Source organism: Callorhinus ursinus, unplaced genomic scaffold (assembly GCF_003265705.2).
Source record: "Callorhinus ursinus isolate GAN/ISIS: 27379988/994484 unplaced genomic scaffold, GSC_fseal_2.0 scaffold23, whole genome shotgun sequence".
NCBI lineage: Eukaryota > Metazoa > Chordata > Mammalia > Carnivora > Otariidae > Callorhinus > Callorhinus ursinus.
Genome location: NW_027397085.1, coordinates 3,211,912 through 3,238,836, shown reverse-complemented (window position 1 = coordinate 3,238,836; position 26,925 = coordinate 3,211,912). Strand labels below are relative to the sequence as shown.

Below are 26,925 nucleotides of genomic sequence, written 5' to 3'. Positions count from 1 at the left end.
TCTACTGCCCCCCCTGCTTGTGCTTTCTCTCTCTCTCTGACAAATAAATAAATAAAATTTAAAAAAATTTGGTATGAGATTTGTTCTTGTTCGTTTGTTTTTTGTATAAGACTGACTAGTTCTTTTGGTGTTCTATAGGTACAACCTACATAATATAATTCAGTTAGGCTGGAGAATAAGTGTTTTTCTGAGCTTTTCCCCAGGCTTTCAATAATATGAGATTTTTTTTATGCCTTTATAGTGACCAGACAGGAGTGAATGTCATTTGTGAAACTCTCATTAGAAAAATAAAGCCCCACTGAGCTTCTCACTATCCCCATTCCATAGATGAATGCTTCATTATTACCCTTTTCAAAGAAAAGCCATTTATTTATTCATCAACAGTTTTAAAATAAAAAGGATATGAAGCTAGATTTTTTTTCATTGGTGGGGTTTAGGAAATAAGAGTTTAAAAATCAGGAAAAGAAAAGCTTTTAATGATTCTTTGTAATATTTAAGACTTAAAGCAGCTCCGTACCAGTGGGAGCTAAAACTAATTAGAAATCAAAATTATATTTGCTTCATCAATATTAAATCCAAGAGAAAACAAAGAGCTGTTTTTGCAATCAGATTTAATTTAGTGTAATAATCTTAGTTCCTGCTGTTTGCAGCCGTGGGAGTTTTCTATAAAAGAATGTTTAAAGATGTATTTTCTAAGGAGTCAACGATTTGCTAAGTTTTGTGTAGAATTGAGATGATTCAAAGGAGGGAGAATAGGGCATCAGAACAGACATATGAGGTGAGAGCCAAGCAGTTGCTCAAGACCTGCATCACTGGTGGGATGCCTCAGAGAAGCCAGGCAAGAAGCCTGAGGTCAGGTGGGTCCCCAGGATATGGCTCCCCCCACCCCAACCCTGCCGCCATCTTCTTCTCAACTGTGTTGCTGGGCAGTTTTGCCTCCCTCAGGAAACTAGAATGTTACCCTAGTGGTGTGTTTCCCCTCATGGGAGCAATGGCACAGGGAGAATCTTCTGGAGTGCCCGTCAGACTCTTCTAGAAGTAGTGGAATAGCCTGGGAGAGGTGGTGGTGGGGGGGTCTTCGCCTGGACAGTTTGAAGGCACCTCAGAGAACTGGGAAGTCACTGATCTGATCAAGCCTGGGCTGCATGAGTGTTGGTATGTAATGACTCACCCTCAGCACACCCGGGGCAGTGTTGCTATGGACAGGAAGAGCAGTCGCCTCTTACTCGGGCGGTACCACCATCTACCGAACTTTGGCCGCACGCCAGACCCTGTGTTAAGCACTTTTCAAATATTACCTCGCTTGATATTCACAACGACCTTAGGGAACATTAATTGTTATCCCCATTTTTAAATAATACAACTCACCAATTCTCATTTCTTCATGGCCACATCTTTCTTTTTATTTTGGTAAAATACACATAAAATGAAATCTTCCATTTTTAACCATTTTTAAGTGTACAATTAAGTGGTACTATAAACATTAACATTGCTGTGTGAACATCACCACCATCCGTTTCCAGAACTTTTTCATCATCCCAAACAGAAACTCTATACGCATTAAACAAAAACTTCCTTCCATCCCCTCAACCCCAGCTAAACCACTATTCCATTTTCTGTGCCTATGAATTCGCCTATTCTAGGTCCCTCATAGAAGTGGGATCATACAATGCTTGTCTTATGTCTGGCTTATTTCACTTAGCATAGTGTCTTCAAGGGTCATCTATGTTGTGGTATCCCCATTTTGTTTTGTTATTTTTTTATATTCCCCAACCCCATCCTACTAACTGATAATCTTTGCATTTTTAACAAGCTCCTGAGTTGATTCTTACGGAAAACTAAAGTTTGAGTATTACTTCATGTTTTTTTATTGAAAGTGCAACTGCAAAGCGATGGTAGCGGAGAAAACAAATGCCCAATAACACCGTCAAGGCCAGGTGGTCTCACTGACAGGAAGAAGTGAGTAAACAAGGTTCCAGGAGCTCTCAGAGCCTGTGTATTCAGGTGGCCTCTGCTGGGGTGGTTTCCATTGGGTCCACCCTGTGTCTCCTTTGTGGCCTCATGACTTACCCTTGTGGGAAGTGAAAAGGTACATCTTTTATAGTTCTGCTATATTTTTTCATTCTTATTTTTATGGATCATGTCAACTTGCATTACGTATGAAAACCAAACTAGCTTATTGTTCACAGCTGTGAAAATATAGCATCCGATGTGTGGTGTCAGAAAAGAAATGTACCAATGCAGAGTCGAGACGCTGGCAAACCAATGCACAGGGTAACCAGAAGACATGCCACATTTAGTATGGGACTGAAAACTCACCTTCAGGAAGACTTTCACCTTGAAATCTGATGATATGTGGAGCAGATGTTTTAATTTACCTATGATAATTTGCATAATCAATTTAACATATGGTTTATCAAACCTGCCAAAGAGCAGGTGACAATATGGAATTAATAGGATCACTAATTTGACCCTTCTCACTCTCAGAATACCCAGAGGTCTTCACAGACAGGCGTGTGTTGTGCTATGACGAGATGCTATATGTGGCAATCTAAAATCCACCGTTTAGCCTCATAAATAAGACAACCCCTTTGTCAGCGTGCCTCATGCTTGTACTCTTCTCTTTCAGGCTCTCTTCTGAACGGGAAAGAAGGCAATGCATGAATACTGGGGGAGGCATCCAATTCTGAGTGCTCATGACTTTGTGAAAAGTAATTGATTTATTTCTCCTCCAATACTATAAGTGGTCTTACCTTCTCCCTGCTGTTGGTTTATTCTTGATCCCAGACTGAAAGAGATACCACCTTTAAGAATCCATAGTGAAGGGGCGACTGGGTGGCTCAGTTGGTTAAGTGTCACCTTCAGTTCAGGTCATGATCTCAGGGTCCTGGGATCGAGCCCCACATCAGGCTCCTTGCTCAGCGGGGAGCCTCCTTCTCCCTCTCCCTCTGTCCTCACCTCCCCTGCTTGTGCTCTCTCTCTCTGTCAAATAAATAAATAAAATCTTAAAAAAAAAATCCATGGTGAGGATCCATTTAAGACTGTAGCTTTAAATCTAGAGAACCAAAATAAAGGATTTTAAATTATGCATTTACAATAGTTAATTATTAGAAACAATAGAAATGTTCACCAATAGGTGATTGATTCAATAAAATGTCATGCCAATAGGATGCTATACCGTTTAAGTGATGTGGGAAGAGTATATTTATAACATAAAAACAGGTTTGTGATATATGACATGCAGAAATCATACTGCAAAATAGTGTATGTACTATAATCTCATTTTTGTAAGGAAAATTATGTCTCTATCTCTCTGGAAGTATAAATACCAAAATGTTTATCATGGTTATATCTACATGGTAGGATTAAGGATTTTTACTTGCCTATATATTTTTTTTACTATGAACATTTTAGAGAAAAGAATGAATATTTCTTGTAATTGTGAAGGAGGACAAATTGAACTCAGCATCCAATTTCACTCTCTCCCAAAACTCCATTAAATTTCTTATAAATGGGTTCACACACACACACACACACACACACACTGTGGGAGTGGGAGCGGGGAGAGAGAAAGGTTGAAAGTGGAGTTGGGGAAGAAGAGGGAGAAGGAGAGAGGGAAGGAGGGGATGGAGAGCCAACTGTAAAGAAGACAACAGCAACGACATTTTGGAAGCCAGAAAGCAGATAGGAGAAGAGTAGCTGGTTTGAGGCTAGAGAAACCTAGTCTCAGGGCAAGCAGTGGGGGATGCTGCAGACCAACCTGCTCAAAGGGTCTGCTGCTGAAATTGAGCATGCCGGGCATTCTGGACCAACTGGGGAGGAATTGAAGGCACCAAAATAAACTGTGCCAAAAGCCTTGGAGAAGCTTCTAGATCTCAAGATGCAGTTTCTCATCCTTTCTCAGCCCTTGAGCCTGTTATCCATCCCCCTGCCCCGCTCCCCAGAAGTTTGATGGTTCATTCTCTGCAGAGAGTCTCTGTACTATGGACACCAGACACTTGAAATTCTAGCATATACCAAAAACAGAACAAATGACTGATCTTTTGCACACTGAATCCCAAATGCAGAGCTCTTCCAGATCTTTCCATTTGGCTCCAGAACACCACCACCCAGACTTTACCCTTCTAGATAAGAGATTGGAAAAGGCTTCCTTACAGATTAAATTTACATCTGTTCCTGAAGGCGTCAAACTTAAACAGTATAGCACTTAGGGATACGTATCTAGGTGACCCACAACCATAGGAAAAGTAAGGGATAAACACTTGGTCCCTGTGACAGGGTTAAGTAAGGGGGATGCAACTGGGGTAGACCCTGATAGTGTTCTGTTTCTTAAACCGAGGGGTAGGAACATGGATGGTAATACGTCTCAAAATTATTCTCATTTAAATTGTGTGTATACCCTTAATACACTCTTCTCTATGCCTTACATATTTTGCAATTCAAAAAATGTTGGTGCTATCTCAGAAGATAGCACTGGGATAGGACTGGGAGGGGCACCCCAAGACCTCCTTCCTCCCTCTGTCTTTCTCCCTTTCTCCTTTTCATTCTTGTTCTACTTCCTCTGTTCTCTCATCCCCTCTTTCTCTGAGCTCTCTTATTTTTACCGTAGATCTCTTAGTTACTCCTCAATAGCCTTACTCAGGGAACAAAAGTGTTGGTGTCTCTCGTGAAGCTTTTAGAAGGTATCATGCATTTTTTCACCATGATTTCGATCCCCAGTGTTTTTAACTGAGGTATAATATATGCATGATAAAATACACAGATCTTAACTGTACAATTTTGTGAGTTTTGACAAATGTATATACCATGTGACCACCATCCCAATCAAGATATAGACTATTTCCTTCCTCCCAAGAAGTTTCCTTGTGCCCCGTCAAGCCCCCAACCCCAGAGGCAAACACTGTCCTGATTTCTGTCACCACAAAGTAGTTTTGCCGAGTCTAAACTCCAGAACATTGCAAACATGCAGCATGGACTCTTTTTGTCTGGCTTTCCCCGCCGGCCCCTCAATGTAACTTTTTGGGATTCACCCGTGTTGATACATGGATCAGTAGTTCTTTCTTTTTATTGCTGAGTACTTTTCCATTACATAAGTACACTACAATTTGTTTGCCTTTACATTTTTCTTAAGTCAGTTTTTTAAAAAGTTAATGTTTTCTTTTTAAGTTAGAAATTAGTAGATCTTTATGTCATCCTTGTATTTACCGAAGCTGTGGGTAATACCTGGAAAATGTGACATAACCCCGGTCTTCTTTTTTCATTTTTCTTACACTGGTGCGGCTCTAGTTTTCCAGATGGTTGTGGATTTGGCACAATGACACAGATAGGGGCGCACTGTTCTGGCTCTCCTTTAGACCATATTAGTCAATAGCCTGGCTAGAGCCTGGAGGCACTGGGTCTAAGACTTTTGCATTAGTTTCTTTGCATATGGGCTTTGATCTTTTCACACTGAATTTTGTGAATGGTGAATTTTAGATTAACGATTTTTGATGAAAGGATATAACTCAGGGTCGGGTTGGAAGAGATGCATAGGGCAAGCTACGGGGAAAGGGCGTCGAGCTTTGGTGCTCTTGGGACTCCACTCTCCCCAGATCTCCACCTGTCATCAGGGTTTTTTTTTAGTTTTAATTCAGCTCTTCCGAGGATGTGAAGTGGTATTTCATTGTGGTTTTATATTGCATTTCCTGCTGACTAGTGATGCCGAGCACCTTTACATGCACTTATTGGCAATTTATAGATCTTCCTTTGTGAGGTGACTATTTGAGGCATTTGCCCATTTTATTTTATTTTTTAAAGATTTTATTTGAGTAAGAGAGAGAGAGCACACGCGTGCATGGTAATGAGTTGGGGGCAGAGGCAGAGAGGAGGGAGGGGCAGACTCCCTGCTGAGCAGGGAGCCCGATGTGGGGGTCCATCCTAGGACCCTGAGATCATGACTTGAGCCGAAGGCAGATGCTTAACCAACTGAGCCACTCAGACACTCCCACATTTGCCCATTTTAAAAATGGAATTGCTTTCTTTATATGATTGGTTTCTCAGATACATGAATTCATAGTATTTTCTCCCATTCTGTGGCATGTCTTTTCATTTTCTTAACGGTATCTTTTCATGAGGAGAAATGTTTAATTTTAACAAAGTTAAATTTATCAGTTTTTCTTTTATGGTTTGTACTTTCTGTAACCTAAGAAATATTTGCCTCTCCCAGGATTACAAAGATATTCTCCTGTGTTTTCTTCTCTATGCTTTATAATTTTAGCTTTTATGTCAATGTCTGTGATTCATCTCAAATTAATTTTTGTGTATAGTGTAAGGTAGGGATCAAGTTGTGTGTGTGTATTCCATACAGATATTCAGTTGTACACGCACCTCATGCCTTTAAGCTGACTGAATGTGCCTCCTTCCCTTTACCCATCACACAAAAAAGTATTCTATTTTTTTAAAGATTCATTAACATATTTTAGAGAGAATGCCCATGAGCCAGGTGGGGGGCAGAGGGAGAGGGAAAGAAGCAGACTCCCTGCTGAGCACGGGGCCTGACCAACCCAGCCTCAGCCTCATGACCCTGAGATCATGACCTGAGCCAAAATCAAGAGTCGGACACTTAACTGACTTAGCCACCTAGGGGCTCCCAAAAAAGTGTTCTGAACCTAAACCTGAAATCTCAGGATTTGCATCTTTATCTTCCACGTCCTGTTGTCTCCCTAAAGCGTAGCCAATAACTTTAAGTGCAAATTATTATATCCCCCAATTACAATGATTTGCTTTTTTAGAATCTTATATTTCAAATTTAGAGAGAGAAAAGATTTTGTAAGGAAAAACTTTTCAGCTTTTCTTTGACCCTGCCCTTCCAATGTTTAAGATGCAGACAAAATCAGCTGTTGAGTTTCGTGCCGCAAAGTTGTGTGTGTGAGTGTGTATATGGTGAAATAATATGAAATAAAATTGGCTTTTAAATCTTTTTTTTTTTTTTTGGTGTTTTCAAAGTTAGTATATGTCTGGCTTTTTTTTTTAGAACATCAAGTTTACCTAAAATCAAAGGAATAAACGAAGAAAACAGGAAAGTGTTGAAAAATGCAAAGTAGTCAGGGAATAATGGAAGCGATCAGCAGGCATAAAATTAGGAATGACCTAAGTGAGGGAAGTTCCTGCTGCCTGGTAGAGGCTGGAAACCAGAGCAAAGGAGGCTGAGGAAAAACCAGGGCATAGCTAGGTATGAATAGAGTTAAGAACTAATTTTTTAAGAGATTACACTTAGTTGTCATCTCTCCTCAGGGTCCTATTGGCTGTGACAGCTTCTGAGACTTCCCTTGTTTTCCGTGGCCCTGTCAGCTATGAGGAGTACAGATGGGGTATATTGTAGGACGCCCGTCTACTGGAATTCGTCTGACGTTGTACTCATGGTTAGACTGGGTTATGTGTTTGTGAGAGGAAGCTCACAGAGGTAAAGGGCCTTTTTCATCACATTGTATCAGGAGCATCAAAGGATTTCAGACAAATTTTAAAGCCATCACAGGACCTTAGGGACCCACCAACCTCTGAGGCTAGACATCTTCCCCTGGTCCCTTTTCTCCTCTCTCACCCTCCTGTGGCCTCCACGGCTAGGTGACAGCTCCTGTCTGCTCTCAGTCCTGAAATACTGCACCCTCCCTTGTGGTTGCCCTGCACTCTGCCCCCCTCCCTTGTACAGTGCTTTTATTGAACTCCCCAAAGTTACCCATTTGAGAGTGCCATCTGTTTCTTGCTGTGATCCTGGCTGTTAACACCCACCTCTTCATCGTAGAGATGAAGTGAATAACTTGTCCAAACTCCCAGGGATCTGGGACTTGGGACACTGAATCTAGAGCCCCTTTGTTTCCACTCTATAGCTAACACACATGGAAACCAGAATGAAATCCCTCCAGTCCTTGATTAATCCTTTGGGATATTGTCTCCACAGTGCTGTGCTGGGCCAAAATGGAACCTGGGGTAAAAGGAAATATCACTAAGACCAAGGGTGTCTTTATCTAAAGCTTTGATATTTTGTTCATCGTGGCTTTCATTTTCATTTTATTATGTATTGCACTGTAAAATTATCTGTCATGATGACTGAGTCTTTGTGCCCCACCTGAGTCTGGCCCTGTCCCTCCAGCGCCCACCTTTCTCACTACCACCCCTCACAGCCGGCTGTAGTCCTCCAGAGCCAGCTCTCGGAGTGGCTCGAACCCTCCTCTCTTCCCTTTCCCCGGGCTTTTCCATTTGACTCTCATTGTGTGGCTGCTGCCGTGTCCTTGGATGTGGTCAGCCAATATCGTAGTGGGGACAGTTCTTTAATTTATAACTCGGTAGGAAGAGCAGAAGCCCCTCCACTCAGTTTGCTTTTAGGTACCATCCACAAGTTCCAGGTGTGTGTGTGTGTCTGTGCTGAAGCCAGAGAGGGAGGAGCCGCCAGGCCAGACTTCCAGGAGTTTACATTTAGAGTCAAAGAGAGATACATTAAAAGTTATAACAAAATATGATAAAGGGTTGTCAGGGTATATATACAATACTATGAATGGAGAGCAGCTCAATCTTGCTCACAGTTTGTGGAAGGAAGGAAGGAAGGGAAGGGAAGGAAGGAAGGAAGGAAAGGAAGGAAGGAAGGAAGGAAGGAAGGAAGGAAGGAAGGAAGGAAGGAAGGAAGGGAGGGAGGGAGGGAGGGAGGGGAAGAAGCGTTGACAGAGGGTTGAAGCAGGCTGGCCACTGGCAGGGGTCTCACAAAAGTGCTAAGAAGGAACCACAGATAGCTCACCAATGCCTAGCTTGCAGCTAGCCCTACCGATTTCCTTATCGAGAACATCTCCTGTCACTCCACATAATAGGCAGACTTGTCTCCTTTAGATTTATTTTTAAGTCACCAAGAAATGAGACTCTTGACACTTCGTTTCTCTTCCGTCAGAGAAGAGGCTGATGTGATGTGCCGATGCGCGTCACCACTACCTAATGACAAACACACCAACGGTTCTGGACCCGGCTGTACTTTTCCCTTTGATGCAGGCAGTGAGGGATTATTAAATTGCATTTCATTATGATCTATTGGCTGGATGTTAGGCATGGCATATTTTGCAGTAAGCCTGAAGGAAGTTGAGATAACAGTGTCACTCCAAAGTCAAGGAAGCCAACACACAAATGCAAACAATCCCCAGTCTCCTTTGTACTGATTGATCTGCCAGTATCTTGCTTTGCGCTGTGCCATCTCACTTTTTGCTGCTAGTGTAGTCATTTTTAAAACCCAAAATAAAATTTTGGGCGTTAATTTCCAGGGATGTTGTCTTTGAAGGAAGATCAATTACCTGGCTGGAGATAGGAAGATCTTTTGCGTCTAGACTTTGTTTCTGACTCATGGTGATAATCTGGGTGGATCATTTAATCCCTAATTTTCTCCTATCATCACTGTTTGGCAGCTTTCCTTTGTGTGGGACATATAATATTTAATTCCTAAAATAATACTCGTTGTAGATCATCATTTTACAGGTGAGAAAACTTATGATCAAAGAGGTCATTAAACCAGGGTTGTTTGTTTTGTTTTCTTTCTTTTTTTTTTTTTTCAGTCTTTTGAAGATACCTATTATTTTGTGAAGTCAGCATCCCTTCTGGAAACTGCTTCTCCCTACTCCATCCATATGGCTGTAGTGAGAGCAGTCATGTTATGACAGGATCTTATCCCCTGGACTCTGAGCCTTTTCCCACAAAGCTGTGTGGACTGGGGATGATGAGAACATTGATTCAGGGTGCTTTTTTATTTGTCAAATGGTAACATGTAAAGCTTAGGAATGGTTGGTGGCCAGTTTACTGCCACAGACACTGCACGTAGGAGGGGAAGGCAGCCTGAGGCAGAGAGACTGGAGAGTAGGCATTCAAACCCTTGTCTCCAATGTTCTGCCCATGCAGTGTGCAAGATGTCCGTGTGTCCTGATGGTTCCCCTTTTTGCTTAAGTTCAAACTTGGTATCAGTCACTTGCAACCCCCCCCTCAAGTCCTAATCTTTACTCACTGCTGGTCATCTTTTTTTTAAACTTTTATTTAAATTCAGTTAACATATAGTGTATTATTGGTTTCAGAGGTAGAGGTCAGTGTTTCATCAGTTGCATATAATGCCCAGTGCTCATTACATCATGTGTCCTCCTTAGTGCCCATCACCCAGGTACCCAATCCCCCACTTCCTCCCCTCCAGCAACCCTCAGTTTGTGTCCTATGAGTCTCTTATGGTTTGTCTCCCTCTCTGATTTCATCTTGGTTTTTTTTTTCCTCTCTTCCCCTCTGATTCTCTGTTTTGTTTCTTAAGTTCCACATATCACTGCTGGTCATCTTATGCAGAACAAAAGAAGATAATGGATTTGGGTTGAAAATCACTGACACATGAGTGTTTCATTCAAAGGTTGGTTTATACTAGTTCCCCAAGTGTATTTGTTTAGTTTCTTCCTTCCTGATCTCAAACACATCTGAAAAAGAAATCTTATCTATTAAAAATGGTTGCATTAAAAAATAGCCAAATTTATTCAAATAGCAAGTCAGCTTGAATGCAACTGAAAATTAGTTATTTGTTGTTGGCTAACAATGAGTTTTATTCGGTCATCTTTCTTTTTTTTTTTTTTAAAGATTTTATTTATTAGAGCAAGAGAGAGAGAGAGCACGAGCAGGGGAAGAGGCAGGGGGAGAGGCAGAGGGCGAGGGGGAAGAGGCAGAAGCAGAGAATGGGGAGTCCAAACCCAAGACCCCGAGGTCATGAACTGAGCTGAAGGCAGATGCTTAACCAACTGAGCCACCCAGGGACCTGATGTCATCTTTATTTCTTAAAGAACTCAGTCATATGTACCATTTCCCAACTTTTCAACATATCAGTCAGGAAAGGAAAAAGGAAGGTCTTCTAAAGCATGTATCTATGGTGTTCTCTATTGAAGTGATTAACAAAAGAAAAAGTTTACTACTACAAGCAGGGAATACTTAAGGGGGTCTTGGGATTGACCCTACAATAGAAAGAGATTCGGGATTATGTAATCTCCTGCTTTTCCTGATACCTCAGTGTATAAGATGTTGCAGACTCCATATGCTTACACTTGGCTGTCACAGTCACATCATAGACCATGTGGGTGACTACAGAGTGCCCCCCTGCATACTTAGAAATTGTCTGGGTGAGCCTCTTCAGTCTCAGCACAATTTAAAATCCCACCCCCACTGCCCATGTTCATGAATTGAATATGAATCTATATTGTGTGGCCACCTTGACCTTCAGACTTAACACAGGTGAGTTTGCTCTGGGGATTTGTGAAAGAATGTCTTAATCCTACCTAACAAAAAGAATGTCTTAACCCCACCCAACAGTAGTTTAAGACCTAAAAAGCACTGATCAGGGACTGTATCAACATCAACATTAAAGAGGTTGTCTCAAAAAATATGGAGAGAAAAAAAAATGTGTACAGAGAATGGAGGTGAATATGCAGATAATTTCCAACCCTAATTTCCAGAATTAGGGACTCTGGGCTTACTAAGAATGTATTTCAAAATAACCGGTCAGTTTGGTTGAACAAATGGCATTGCAATATTACACTAGTTGTTTGAAAACATGAAAACATGTTTTTATGAAAACAATTCCTCTTTTGTCTGTGGATATAGACCTACTTATTTTCCAGAAACTTTTCTTCTGTCTCATCCAAATTACTCTCCCATTGCTTTCACCCATTTTTTTTATACTTTTGCTCATAGAGAATGCTTACCTGGCTTGGCTTCTCTTTGACCCCTCTTCAATCTTCTTAGTTTTCCCCTATAGGTTCTAGTTTTTATACTTTACTTACTCCTTTTTTGTTTGTTTGTTTGTTTGAGTTGACACATGGTGCATGAGTTTCAGGTGTACAACTTAGTGATTTGACAAGTTTATACACGATGCTATGCTCACCACAAGTGTAGCTACCATCTGTCCTGTTAAGTCACTATTACAGTATCATTGACAGCCTTCCTTATGCTCTGCTTTTTATTCCCATGACTTACTCATTCCATAACTAGAAATCCCTTTACCCATTTCACCCAACCCTGCTCCCCTCTGGCAACCATCAGTTTATTCTCTGTATTTTACAGTTCTGATTCTGTTTTTTGTTTGTTGATTGATTGGTGGAACCGTATGATATTTGTCCTTTTCAGGCTGACTTATTTCATTTAGCATAATACCCTCTAGTCTCTATCCATGTCGTCTCAAATGGCACCATCTCATTCTTTTTTATGGCTATGCAATATTCCATCGTGTCTATATACCACATTTCCTTATCTGTTCATCTGTTGATGGACACTTTGGTTGCTTCCATGTCTTGGCTATTATATTTAATACTTCAATAAACAGGGGGTGCATATATCTTTTCAAGTTAATGTTTTCATTTTCTTCAGGTAAATACCCAATAGTAGAATTATTGGATCATATGGTACTTCTATTTTTAATTTTTTAAAGAACTTCCATACCGTTTTCCACAGTGGCTATACCAGTTTACATTCCCACCAATAGTGCATGAGGGTTCCTTTTTCTCCATATCCTCTCCACTTGTTGTTTCTTGTGTTCTTGATTTTAACCATTCCAACGGGCATGAGGTGCTACCTCACTGTGATTTTGATTTGCACTTAACTTTGTGATGAGTGATGTTGAGCCTCTTCTCGTGTATATTTGTTGGACATCTGTATGTCTTTGTAAAAAATAACCATTCAGCTCCTCTTCCCATTTTATTTTTTTTTTAAGATTTTATTTTTAAGTAATCTCTACACCAAACATGGTGCTCAAACTTACGACCCCAAGATTAAGAGTTGCATGAGCCAGGCAGGTGTCCTTTGCCCATTTTTTAATCAGATTGTTTGTTTGTTTTGGATTGTTTGGGTTTTTTTTTTTGATGTTGACTTGTATGAGTTCTTTATATATTTTGGATAGTAACCCCTTGTCAGATATATCATTTGCAAACATCTTCTCCTGTTGTTACTCTTAATCAAAAAACAAAAACAAAAACAAAAAACCACAAAAAACAATTTCTGCTGGATTAGTAGATATTTGCCAAGCTGGTGAACATGACACCTTTTGTGGAAATAAAGTTCATCCCTATGTGATAATTTGTGGGTTGTTATATAAAATAGAATATTATCTACCTGTGGCTATGTTTGCCCTCATATGATCCCAGTTCTTCCTATATGTACTTCCTGATGAGGAAACATCACGACTGCATGTTAGGAACATCAATTGGTGTGTGTGTGTGTGTGTGTGTGTGTGTGTGTGTGTGTGTGTGTGTGTGTGAAGGGGCAGAAGGAGATAGAAGACTATCTCCATGGGGATGCTACCAAAGCCAGACCCCCAAAGTGGGATAAGCAGGAGTCTCTAAAGCCGAGTGCTGGGCTCAATCCTGGGAGCGGGCCAAGGCCATGGCTAGGTTGACAGAAAAGGAAAATGCGTCCATGGCATGTGGGATGAGTGTGCCTGAGCTTCCTCAGGCACGAACAGTGAGGGAGAGAGGCCTGAAGATGGCCTGGCATGTTTGAGGCCAGGCAAACTGGTCTTAAACCATGTATTTTTCTACTGTTTTATTCCTCTTAGGTTTCTTTATATCCTCTCTGAAATTCAGACATCTAAACAGTCCCAAGATGGGGAGAAGGACATGGTGCCCAGGGTTCATGACCTTTGGGTACCCTTCCCCTTCAGGCTCTTTGTGGTCTGAGGACTGTTTTCAAAATTGGAGTATGGTAGGAAGGCCTCCCAGTTGAACAATTAAGGGGCAGCCCCTTTAGAGCTCAAATAGTCTTAAATATGAAAATATCAAGTTCCAACACTACTAGGTAAATTACTGCTTAATTTTGAGTATTTATAAACTAAAAATATAACCATTTCCTTGAGTGAAAACGTGTATTATGGTCTCATTATTTGTACTAATTTTAATAACAAAGAAAGCTAAAGGTAGTATCATGTTTTCTATCAGGCAGAGAGAGGTAGAACAACATGATATTTTTAGAATTTGTAGTTGCATTGCTTAGCACATAAACTGGAAAGCCAAACTTTTAGCATACCCATATTTCCCACAAATTTTGACATAAAGGGGAAACAACTGTCTTCTATCTAATCAGCAAAGATGCTTATTTCTGGATCTCTAAGTCATTTGTTAGCCCTGTACATTTGCTGATAAGCAGTTATAATAAAGCTTCTGGGCAGTTCTTTCTACCAGAATATCAAAATAATCTAAGTATTTGAAGGTGTGAAATACAATGACTTCATCTCTCACTGGTTCAGATGGATGCCAAGGTCATGGTCACAGCACCCTGGCCCAGGTGTGTGTCCTACCATGTATACATTTAGGCTGAATGACAAAGCTCAGCTAAAATCCAGAAGTTCATAGGTGCCTGAGTTAGCTTTCCATTAGGGAAATGCTTACAAGAAACTGGACCAGGATAAAGCAAAGACGAAGGGAGAGAAAGCAACCTTGGGTTGGATTATTGCCATCTTCTGCAAAATCAGACTTCAGCTTCTGTTTGGAACTAAAAACATCTCATGTTTTTTCCTGAGAGACATGAGCAATTGCATGAATACCATATTCTCTGATGTTTCCAGCATGATTCCATCCAAGGCTCTGTGATAAGCCTGCATGATAAGGTTATAAGTGTTTGTGTATTTTATGCATGTAACTTTGTCACTTTGCTTTGCAACACCGAGAATTCCCTAAATATCCACAGGAGGAGATAATTCAGCATTTGGCAGATCCAACACAATGCCCTCCTTTATTCTCTAGCCTTACCTCGTTCTTTCTCCCACAGTTTAGTTCAATAAGTTGTAAGTGCCTGAAATCATTCTCGGTGAATAATGCTGGACCACTCTGAAAATTTGTGGCTGAGAGGGGGACCCTCGTCATCAGCACGCACTTTGTCACTGAGACAGAGTAACCCATGGTTACTGAGCTCAGATCAGTTAAGGGGCAGAGAGCCTCCCCTCCTCACTGCTCTATAAAAGAGACCCAGCAAAGGGACCCTACCAGCTTCTAGCTCTCAGCCTGGGCGAAGGTGTGGGAAGCAAAGCCTGAGACCTTCAGGGAGGAGCATATCAGCTGCAGAAGCCAGGCCAGCATGTCTCCTTCTTTCAAACTTCAGTGTCACTTCATTCTGATCTTCCTGATGGCTCTAAGAGGGGAGAACCGGTACCTAGAGGTGAGCTATCTCCGGACTGACCCATCACATCTTCTGTGTGTGTGTCCAGCCTTGGGGGATAGATAAGCTGCCTCAGCTCTCAGCCTTTGTTGGGGTTAGCTCTTTCTTGCCTATCTTTTGCCCCTTCTTTCTCCTGGTTTCCCCTGGACTGGTCTTCCTCCCTGCCTCTCTCTGTCCTTCCCTTGGCCCCTGGGGATACCTGGGTCTCCTGGAAAGGGTCTAAGACCTTTTCTTCTCTGGACGCGGGAGACGTATTCCGTCACTTTATTCTCTTTGCTGCGGGGAAGGGAGAGTGCCCCGCTGCCAGTCCCCTTTCCCACGTCTTGAACTTTCCCGACTGACTCGTCTTCCTTGCCAGCTGCGGGAAGCGGCGGACCACGACCCTTTCCTGCTCTTCGGCGCCAGCCTGAAGCGGGAGCTGGCGGGGGCGCCTCTGTACCGCCGCGCTCTGCGTGAGTCCGGGCTGCCGGCGCGCGGCGGCGGGCAGCGGGGAGGTGGCGAGCTTGGGCTCTGCGCCAGGGCAGGAGGCCCCGGGCAGCGCCGGGGTGGGGGTGCGATTCCCAACTCGGGGTCCCGCTGGGGACAGGAGGCGCGCCCGCCGGGGTCGGGGAGTCGGGAACGGGGCACGTGAGACGGGCTGCCCGGGAGCCGGTGCCTCGGTGGCCGCAGCTCTGGCCCCCGCTGCCCTCCCGCAGGGTGCCTGGACATGCTGAGCCTCCCGGGCCAGTTCACCTTCACCGCCGACCGGCCGCAGCTGCACTGCGCCGCCTTCCTCATCGCCGAGCCCGAAGAGTTCATCACCATCCGCTACGACCTGGTCTCCATCGACTGTCAGGGCGGCGACTTCCTGAAGGTGAGGCGACCCGGCCCCCCGCCGCGGGGCCCTGAGGGGGGACGGGCCGGGGTGCGGTGCCCAGCGGGGGGCTGCGGGGCGGGGAGCTAGTGCCCGAGGGGCAGAGCGCCTCCCGGACCGAGCGAACCTCGCCCCGCACCCGAGGGCCCCAGGCCTCGCCCATTGCATTGCTTTTAAATTCCCCTCCGTGCGCTCCCGGGATCCCGCGCTTCCAAAGACTTGAACTTGCGGCGTGAGGCGCTGTGTTAGATGAAAAATGATACCAACTAACTGGCACCGCGGCTCGGGGCCGCCTGGAGGGCCCGCCCAGCTTCGAAGGCCGGCCGGCGTTTCTGTGGAGCTGTGCCCGGCTCGCGGAGGCCGCCCTCAGTGCCCAGGTGACCCGGTTTGGAAGCAGGAGGGCTCTGGCGGCTGCGACGGATGCTGAGAGGGGGTCTCTAGTCTGAGGCAGTTGGGAGGCGAGGACAAGTCCCCCAAGCGTACCACACGCCCACTGCTAGTCGTCCGCGTGAGTCTGACCGGCCAGCTGGGGCCGGCTGATGGGGCTACGCGGGCCCGTTGCAATGGTCATGACGAGAACCTCCCAGGTGGAGTGATTTTGGAATCTGTCCAAGTCCTTACAAGACGACTAAGTGTGATGAAGTAATTTGTAGCCGGGGATTCTGCGAATGTGAACTAGGTTGGACTCACTCAGTTGGAGACCTGTGGTGATTTCAGGAGTACTGTCAGTCCGACCCTGACCTTTTATCTAACCACAAACTTTAACAAAGTGAAGGGGAAAAAAGGTCCTAAGTGGCATAACAGCCATTGCTATCTGAGTGTGGAAGTAGTTCTTGATAGTTTAATGTGAAATAAGAGTGACAAAATGAGGGAAATGGGCGTATTACAGCCTTTGGCAAGTAGGTAAAGTTGCTGCTCCTGTTTTTTGCTTTTGCTAGTTTTGAGATATTTTGTCAATATGTTGACATGGAGAAGGAAGAGAAAGCTGACACCCAAATTATGCTTGTGTGGAATTCTTCTGAAGATGGGATGTGTGGAAAATATGACCAAGAGAAACATGTATATTGTCTACAGTTTCACACCAAGGAGGCTGAAATTATAAAATAGAGTATAACAAAGTTTACTTACTTTGGATACTTTAAGGTTTATGAAGAAAAAAATCATTAATAATACTACTTGCAAACAAGCATTGGTCAAAATATATATACAGATGGAAAGCAAGTGGGCAGGGGAGTGCAGGCTGTCAGTTGCCCACTTAGGACTGAAGGCTCATTGCTAGGTAACTTATCCCCCCCCCTTTCCAACACACCTGTGACTTCAGGAGTTGATGGAAATGATCATCTACATCTGTGTGTTTTTTTTTTTGTTGGAAGGTATTTGATGGTTGGATTCTTAAGGGGGAGAAGTTCCCCAGTTCCCAGGATCATCCTCTCCCCACAACTGAGCGATACATAGATTTCTGTGACAGTGGTCTTAGCCGAAGGAGCATCAGATCTTCCCAGAATGTGGCCATGATCTTCTTCCGGGTTCATGAACCAGGAAATGGATTCACCTTCACCATAAAGACAGATCCCAACCTCTTTCGTAAGTGGACTCCCTCTCTTAGTGGGAAGGCAGGGCTTGGAGGGAGTGTCAGATCTGCTTTTCAAAGGTAGTGTGATTGCACCATGCTTAAGAAATTTGAAGCAAGGAATGATTTGAATGGAAATTCTTTTGTCATTAGAAATGACTTAAAGGATATTTCCTAGTCATTACTCCGAAAATCAATTCACAGTTTTTAATTGATTTCCCAGGCTAGGTAGGATATTAATTTTTGGTGGGTAAAGTTTTATTTTTTTTTTTCTTTAGTCTTTTTCTGATCTTCTGAGGCACTACAGTGGATTCAGTGACAAACTTTAATCCCTCTGAGTCATTCCATTGATCTGGGATTAGCTTGATGAGTCAGATCTGAGGTTGCCTTCTTAGAGATATTTAGGCAAAGGCTCTATCTGGGATGTGATAGACAGATTTCATGTCCTAAGCAGGGGGTTGGACTGAAGGACCTCAGCATTGCTTTCTAATTTGGAGCCCACCACTCTAATTTCATTTCTGTTGGATACACACACAGATGCTATAAAGCTGAACAGCCCAGGCCTAAAACATGTTATTCTAATCAAATGAGTTCATGAACCAACTACTTATTATTTTTCTCCACTAAGAGAAAAATATATATTTTTTTAAATCGGGAAAAGAAAAAAAAATCATTTTTAGCTGCACACAATGGTATTAACACTTCAAATGGTGGAAGAATGGGGTCTAATCTGCCAAAGAATAATGTATTGACTTGCCTTCCAATTTTTATTTTTTAAAAAAGAAGCCCCCCAGAGAGTCCATTTTTGAGAACTGGAGCAGAATAACACTAGAAAACAACATGAAATATTTCTTCTATATTTTGTGTGGTTAGAAATCAGAAATCTAGAATCACCAAGGTATTTCAGTTCTTTTTGAAATTAAGTGTAATTTAAACATAGGAAGGAGAAAGAGGTAGTTCTGACTATTCTGATCAATTAGAAATCTTTGGCCCATGATCAGCAAAACTCTGATACTTCTAGTTTCATAGTTAGGAGAATAAATTTATTATAAATCTAGATTTGAGATACAAAACAAATCAAAGTCTTACGATAAAGTTAAACATTAATATTTTACCTTTAAAAAATATTTTACCTTTTAGTCAAGTTACCACTTAACACCCAGCAAATATTTATTCAGACATAAGCCTGCTTTCTATTTTTCTCAGCCTGTTTTGTAACTATTTTTTTATTTATTGACTTCATTATTTTAAAAATATGATTATTATGGTTCCAAGTTCAGTGAATGAAGCTTTCACGTGGCAGGGTTTGAGTTCTGGCCTCACCTTTGAGCTTTTATTCTTTCAGATTTACAGCTCAAGTTTGGACCCTAGTTAATGAAGTGTTTCTAAAACTTCTACTAGCTAGTGTTGTTTGATTATTACTTTATGTCTTATGATTGTTGTAAACAAGGTAACTCCTTGAGATTGAGATTAGAAGCCCCCTTGCCTCCCGGTACCAAATTGCCCTTGTGATACCTATTCTTGTCCAGGCTACAAGGGCCCTAGACCATGAGTAGGAGCCTAGAATAAGGATAAGATAAATTTCTATGAAAACCCAGCATACCAAATAGTGAAAATGTGATTTTGTTTTTCCACAAAGCCTGCAATGTGATTTCCCAGACCCCCAGTGGAAGGTTTACTCTGGTTGTCCCGCATCTGCGGCAAAACTGCAGCTTCTCCATAATTTATCCTGTGGCGATCAAAATATCAGATCTCACCCTGGGACACTTAAATGGTATGCAGTTCAAGGTAAGTTGCTTTCTTACTTCCCAATCATTTACTGAGGCCACAGCTTTATCAGAGGAGGAGGAAACATACAGGGTAAATGTGGACATCAGCAAATTGCGGGCGTGTGTCCTTCTGCTGGCTGTCAGTCCCACATGGGCTATGCCCTCGCTGCTTTGATGAAAGCCCCCTTCTATTTCCCTTACACCGCATGTTGCGTACTCAGGTGCCCCTTCTGATTACTTGAATACTTCTCTTGTGATGTAAGAAATGTGTTCAATTGGGAAAGTTGTGGCATATAATTACAATTGAACTCTCTTGTACTTGCCTCTTTTACGAAAATTCTCTCCTAGCAGAACCTAGTGTGAGTCATCTACACAGCTGTTTTTCTGATTATTGGCATTTTTTTATGACATGAAGGAAGTATCTCAGTGACAGAACTGTGTGATGAAGGAATGCTAAGTGTAGCATAAAATACAAAATTGGATTTTTATATTACAAAATACAGTAAAGTTTTGAAGATTTTTTTATATTACATTTTAAAAAATATTTTATTTATTTATTTGTCAGAGAGAGAGAGTAAGCACAAGCAGGGGGAGTGGCAGGCAGCAGGGAGCCTGCTGAGCAGGGAGCCCGATGCAAGGCTCTATCCCAGGACCCTGGGATCAGTACCTGAGCCAAAGGCAGACGCTTAACCAACTGAGCCCAGGCACCCCTTCTTCACATTACATTTAGTTCAATACATTTTGCATGAAAATATTAGTTGAGAATCTCTATCAGTCTGTATTTCCACGAACTTCTATATGGACTTCACAATTAATGCTGAGTTTGACCACTTTTTTTTTTTGGTACTGTCGACTTCTTCACTCTGAGTCATTCTCATTTCTTTTCACTTTTTCATATTCCTTGGTTAAGATGGCTCGTATATTTGCTGACATCAAAGACACTCATTGTTCCTAATCAGGCAGGTTTCAGTGAAAACCAAATAAGTAGGACCAGCACTGAAAAAAGGTGTATATCTAATTTCCATTAAGCCCTAATTTCATGGGCCAGTGCCTATTTTTTTTTGTTGTTGTTGTTGTTTGTTTGTTTGTTTTGATTGGGCCTTAGTAGAAGAATAATCCTTTGATAAAGACCAGAATAAGCGATGTCTTTGGCATAGCCCTCTTGGCCTGAGATTGTTTGTATGTCAGTCTTGATATTTACCACAAAAGATGGACGGCAAGCACCATTCCAGGTTGGGAGATCTGCACGTTAGTTCTTGGCTGTGAGGAGTAATCTTGGCGTTTCCCCTTGAAAAAATGTTGAAGTCTGCAGTGTTCTAAACCTCTCTTCTTTTACAAAATATTTTCTGGGTTCTTCCTATGTGCAAGGCACTAATTCTAGATGCTGGAAATGAGCAATGAACCACACCGGTCCTGCTCACATGGAACCTGCATTCTGGTGGGTTGAAATAAGCAAAAGTGCATTCGAAATAGTGATGAGTGCCCAACAGAAAATGAGGCAGAGTGCTGTGATAGACAAGGGAGTAGAGGGAGGGGTGGGGAGTTCCTTGAGGTAAAGTGGTCAGGAAAGAAAACCTCCGAGAAGGAGATGTTTAAAGTAAAATGTGAGTGATAGGTAGGAAGGAGCCAGCAGCCCCTGGAAGAGCCAGGAACACAGGGGACAATAATGCAGAGACTCAGAGGGAGGAATGGGCTTGCTGGTTTCTAGAAATAGAAAGAAAGGTGGGGGAGCCGGGGAGGATACTGGACAGCATCAGGGAGAAGGGCAGAGCCAGGGTATGGAGAGCCCAGCAGGGCATATGAAGGAGTTTGAGTTTATTCTAAGTGCACTGGGAAACCACCGAAGGGGTACAGGCAGGAAAGCGACATAATCCATTTGATTATGCTCAGGTCCGGTGAGGGTGGTTGGGAATGCTGATCTCGTGACCCAGTTAATTAACAAGGTCCACGGCGGTGGGGGGGCGGGGTGTGGAGGGAGGGAGAGGATTACCGAAAGGCCATTCTGGCTGGTGAAGGGGCTGTGGGGGCCAGAGTGGTGCAGGAAGGGCCACTGTCACAGTTTAGGCAAGAGATGGTAGTGGCTTAGTCCAGAGAGCCAGAACCTCAACAGAGAAATCTAGGAGCTCACTGCCGAGGAGCTGAACACAGCAGAGTAGTGTAATCCTTCTCATTCCTAAGACTAGCTGAGAGGTTTGGGAAGAGCAGAGCAAAGTCATTGAACGTCAAGGAACAGGTGTGTCCAACTTCTTTGTTTCTTTTTGGTTCCCCTCATTTTAGCTCCTACTTCTTCCCAACTTCCTTACTTCCCATTTCTCTCTCTGGGGCCTGCCTTTCCCCTTCACCACCTCCTGCTGAAATTTAGAACCTGAAGAACCAAGTGGAAAGTTTCGTCTTAAGGGATGTTCCCCCTGGACATCCTCTCCTGAAGGGAGAGGCAATTAAGATTTTTTTCCTTCACCTCTCACTCAACTCTTGATACAAGAGCATGAGCCCTGTACACAGGAGGGCTAATTAAGCCTCTCTTTCATTATTGGATGAAATTATGTGTAGAGCATCTAAGCATTGGACCCAAGATAGAGTAGGCACTTAAAAAATGTATGTCCTCACCTCCTTCCTTGTATTAGCCAAACAGTTGGTGTTATATATTATTTCCTAAGTTGTTTAGTTCTAGTTGCATTTCAGTGTCTTCTAGATGTTTGAATATGTGTATTTATGTATGTGTGTGTTTAACATTTTCTATTTTATTTATTTTTTAAAGACTATTTATTTGAGACAGAGAGAGAGAGCAAGAGAGCAGGGGGAGAGGGAGGAGCAGACTCCCTGTTGAGCAGGGAGCCCGATGCGGGACTCGATCCCAGAACCCCAAGATCATGACCTGAGCTGAAGGCAGACGCTTAACCGACTGAGCCACCCAGGTGCCCCTAACATTTTCTATTTTAGATGTTGTTTGCTATGTGGCAGGGTCTACCTGGTTCACCTCTGAGCACCCTGCCACTCTGCACTAGATCTCGTGATAGTGTGCCTCAGTGAAGGAGAGGATCACAGGCAAAACTGGCTATGTAGTTATGGGGGACAGTGCAAGATGAAAATGTGCGGGCCCTTATTTTAGAGTTATTAGGAATTTCAGGATGGTGACAGCAGAGCCTTCAGCCAAGCACAAGGCCCTTTTAAGTGTGGGCCCGTGGGCACAGGGGGCCATGCCGACGAGGCCAGCAGCCCTGATCACAGGAGCTGGGTAGCCCAAAGGGCAACCTTTGGGACTGAGAGTAGCTGCTTTATTTTTGTGGAAAAGTGAAATGTAGGAATTGCTGTGGACAAGGCAGGGTGGAAAGGATGAAGGGAAGTGGAAAACAGTTAACAGTGGATTACATTCTGGAATACATTCTGGTTTTGAGTAGCTTGAAATAAATTTGTTTTAGTTGGGAGGAGAAAGACACTGGTAAGTCTACCTACCTTGAGCCCCAAAGGAGGGCTCTATTCTTTCTTTAACATTCTTAGAACTAATCTAAATGCCCGTTAGTAGAAATGATAAGGATTGTCCCAAGAGCAGGCGAAGTCCTTTCTAAAGAAGAGGAAAAGAGGTGAGTTGAAGGAAAAACTGATGTGAAAGCCCTATTTATAAATGCTGACTGCATGCATTAAGAAATTCGAATAATTCCGTATGTATGTCCAGATGACTTAAAAAGCAAAGCATTTTCAGATTCAATTCTCATTCATTTTATGTGGCGTTTACAGATTCCCATTTCATCATTCCGGTCCTTGAGATTATAACATTTTTTTAAAAATGCACACACATTTAAAGAAAATGATTACTCAACTGATTTAGAAGAGCAGTTCTTATGATTTTTTTTCCTTATAAATGTCTTTTCATTTCCGGAGTCCTGGATGTTCAATTAAATGGCACCGCCAACATGGCAAGACTGATTGAGGGAATTCACCAACTTGCGGTTGGTCAAATGGTCTGACTTCTGTAATTGGTTGAAATATATCTTCCTCTGCTGCTTTATTCTCTTAGAACCCCTCAGCAGGTTGTGGGGGAATAGGAGACTTTGTGGAGCTGCTGGGAGGACCTGGGCTGGACCCTTCCAAGATGATGCCTTTGGCTGACCTCTGCTATTCCTTTCATGGCCCTGGTGAGATATTTCTTTGATTATTATTTATGAGCCTGTCAAGATTCCTTAAATAAAACTTGATACTTCCTTAAATAAAACACCTCAGATTTTTTTATACATGGGAAGGCAATTTCCACCCCCAAAATTTGCATTTTGCACCTTGAGCCAATGTAAGGATTTTTACATTTGAGCATATGTATGGTAGCGACAAGGCATTACCAAAATATCTGAACCTGGGAGAGGACCCTTTGAAGAAAGAAGGGTATGTTTTTAAGGTTGGCCCTAGAAAACCATGAAAATGACAGTTTTTATGTTCTGTGCTCTTTCCACCTTCTTGAAGGTGCCTGCTTTCATCCTCTAGAGACTAAAGAGTTTACTAACTGAAAACTATGCTTCAGATAGATGTATCATCAGTTAGTAAGAGTATAATAAAAAAGTAATATCTTGTTTAAATAATGGCATAATTGCTGAATAACTTTTCCATATATATATATATATGGAATGTGTATGTGGATATTACTCATAGTACATAAATTAAAAAGTTATATGCTTTATTAGAAATTCTCAGAACTACTGAATGTCCCCAACTTCTAGGGGCAAAAGCAGCCTCTGGAAGACCAGTGCAAAAACAGAAATACATTCTGAAACCTAAAAGTGGTCACTGGTAGTGAAAGACCAGTTTAGTACACAGCATGCCAAACAGAACCAGATATTCTTTGTGAGGGATCAGTGATGATTTTCCATTGGATGATGGTCAGGCGGGGTGAGGGTGGCTGGGAATTGCTGGTTTAAACTGTCAGTACATGTGGCTTTTCTTGCCTCTTACTGTGTTCTCTGAAGCACTGGATCCTTCCATTCAGGAGGGCACCTGTGAGGAGATGCATTTGCTCTGGGTAAGAAGAGTAGATTAAGGTCTAAGAAATACTTGTGCCTTAAAATTTAGGTTATTGAAACCAGAGTAATTTTGGTGCAGTTATGTCAAATAATAAGTAAATCAGGTGCACATAACAAAGGAAATGGATCCTGTTATATATATTAAAGTTTAGAGTAAGGTCAGAAAAAGAATAACCTTCCAAATCATGTAAAGAAAATTAAATTTGGACCTCCTCATAGAAGCTTAACCTAGACTCCCAGGTGCTTATATAAAAATAATTATAGGGTTTATATTTGTTATGTCTCTAAATTGACTTTTATCTCAATTAAGTATCTGGCTGTTTTACTTCATTTGTCATGCAATAATAATGCTAGTGTTTCCTAGGATGTAGGCCTGACAGAGACAAGGGGCGGGGGGGAGATAGACAGAGTTAAAACAACAGAAAAAATTATTGTCAGGCAGATAAATCTTGCCTCAGGACCCAGCTTGAAGGGAGAAATAAAAGAAATTTTCGATAAAACTACTATGAGTTTCAACGTACACGTGTTTGGTCACAGCTGCACTAGAAGATATACATAAACATTGCCAGATGCTTACACAAATAATACAATTTAAAAAAACAAATAATGAATAAGATTGGATTTAAGATAAGTAAAGATATCAAAAGCCATTCCATATAAGAAGCACAGAAAAAATGAGTCAAAAGGTATAGGCGAACAATAGAACAAAAACAACTATATTAGTGTATATCTAAACTCTGCAAATTATTTTTTGCTTTTATGTAAACAGAGTTATTATCTAGGCTCAGAAAATAATAAATGGGTGATTTTTTTTTTTTAGTCGGCATAAAATCCAGCAGTACACTTCATCCTCTAGCCCTGTCCACTAAATGCCACTTGGCCTCCTCAGATAACACAACCACAAACTGCCCCTGCAAATTTCCAACCTGTCCCTAGAGGGCGGCACTGCTCTTGCTGAGAACACTGAGCTAGAGCAGAGGTGCACGGGTAGACAGACAGCTTGCCTGCACTACCGAAGCCTTGCAGGTAGGAAAACATGAAAAGTGCAGAGACATCTTATTGCCTCTGTTAAATAACAAAAATTCCACTGAATAGATTTTAAAGATCTCATTGGCTTTAGTAAACAATTCATGAATGGGGCAGCATTCCATCTAGCAGGTAGAGGGGTCTCCAAGGCATTGTACCAAATGGAAGGTTTTTATAGAAGGAGGGCGGGGCAAGAAATTTGGCAAAAGAAAAAGATTGTTCCAGACAAGGGCACCTTCCCTTAGGGGGAAAAGCAAGGTGTCTTGTCACGCAGGTTGCCTCATTCTCCTTTTGGGGGATGGAGAGGGCCCCTGCAGCTGACTCACTGACACTGATAGAAAAATTCCTGACTGACTGGTTAAGGCTACCTTTCTGGGGAAGGTTGAAATTACAGTTAGATTAGGTATTAAGCCCCAGTTTTATACCTTGGCCTAAAGGGCACCATTTTGGGCCCGTGATTTTCTTTCTTTTCTTCCCCCTGTGATTTTCTTTTTAACTCTTCTTTCCAGCCAGTTTTTTGTTTGCTTTTTTTTTTTTTTTAAGATTTTATTTATTTATTTGACAGAGAGAGAGAGACAGTAAGGGAGGGAACACAAGCAGGGGGAGTGGGAGAAGGAGAAGCAGCCTCCCCACCGAGCAGGGAGCCCGATGCGGGGCTCGATACCAGGACCCGGGGATCATGACCCAAGCTGAAGACACTTAAGCCTGAGCCACCCAGGCGCCCCTCCAGCCAGTTTTATTTGGCTAACAGTGTTTTTGCACATGAGGAAAACTGAGTTCACTTTCAGTATTCTACAATTAATTATATATTATAATAAAAATGAAAACAGAACTTTTTACCTGATGGCAGGCACATGGTTTGAGTATGTGAGAGGAGCTACATCCCCTCGCTTTCTTTGTGTTTAAATGATCTTATCAATGGAAATGGTTTGTATGGTTTCTAACCTGCAGGGAACCTTTTACTTTTTTCATGAATTATAGCCCAAATGAAAATTGGCTGTGACAACACGGTGGTGCGCATGGTGTCCAGCGGAAAGCACATAAATCGTGTGACTTTTGAGTACCGCCAGCTGGAACCATATGAACTGGAAAACCCAAGTGGAAACAGTATCCAAGAAATCTGTTTGTCTAGTCCTTGAGTAACCAACCCCAGTGATTTACATGCTGCTAGCTAAGTGAGTTTTTAATAGCTATTATATATGATTTTGATGACCAGCTAGTTAAAAGCCTTTCATACTCAGTATTCCCAGGCTTCAGCACACATTAGACACATACCCAAAACACACACAGAGACACCTCCGTGTGTGCACAAGCGTACATTAATTTTTGTACCTTGCTTCTTTTTCATTGTAATATATGAATGCACAAGTGTACATTAATTTTTGTACCTTGCTTCTTTTTCATTGTAATATATGAATGACCACATGGCGGCAAATAGCTCCCCTTTGGTAGAAAAACAGTTTTCTGTAATTCTTTGGTATGCTACAAACCTGAACTGGTAAGAGAATCACAAAGCAATGGGCAATAAGAAAT

At 42.3% G+C, this 26,925-nt stretch overlaps 1 protein-coding gene across 2 annotated transcripts in view; it reads left to right on the top strand.

Moving 5' to 3' along the window:
* CRHBP (corticotropin releasing hormone binding protein) overlaps positions 1–26,533 on the top strand; it is a 40,774-nt gene extending 14,241 nt beyond the window's left edge. The window contains exons 2-8 of one of the 2 annotated variants that reach the window (XM_073905306.1): positions 15,112–15,168; positions 15,527–15,620; positions 15,864–16,021; positions 17,395–17,605; positions 19,231–19,379; positions 23,376–23,493; positions 26,374–26,533. In XM_073905306.1, the coding sequence (XP_073761407.1) occupies positions 15,136–15,168; positions 15,527–15,620; positions 15,864–16,021; positions 17,395–17,605; positions 19,231–19,379; positions 23,376–23,493; positions 26,374–26,531 (921 nt within the window). In that variant the 5' untranslated portion in view covers positions 15,112–15,135 and the 3' untranslated portion in view covers positions 26,532–26,533. Of the gene's footprint in view, positions 1–14,993; positions 15,169–15,526; positions 15,621–15,863; positions 16,022–17,394; positions 17,606–19,230; positions 19,380–23,375; positions 23,494–26,373 lie in introns of those variants that run through there. The other variant, XM_025892579.2, reaches the window with a different exon arrangement.
* Positions 26,534–26,925: the final 392 nt, after the last annotated feature.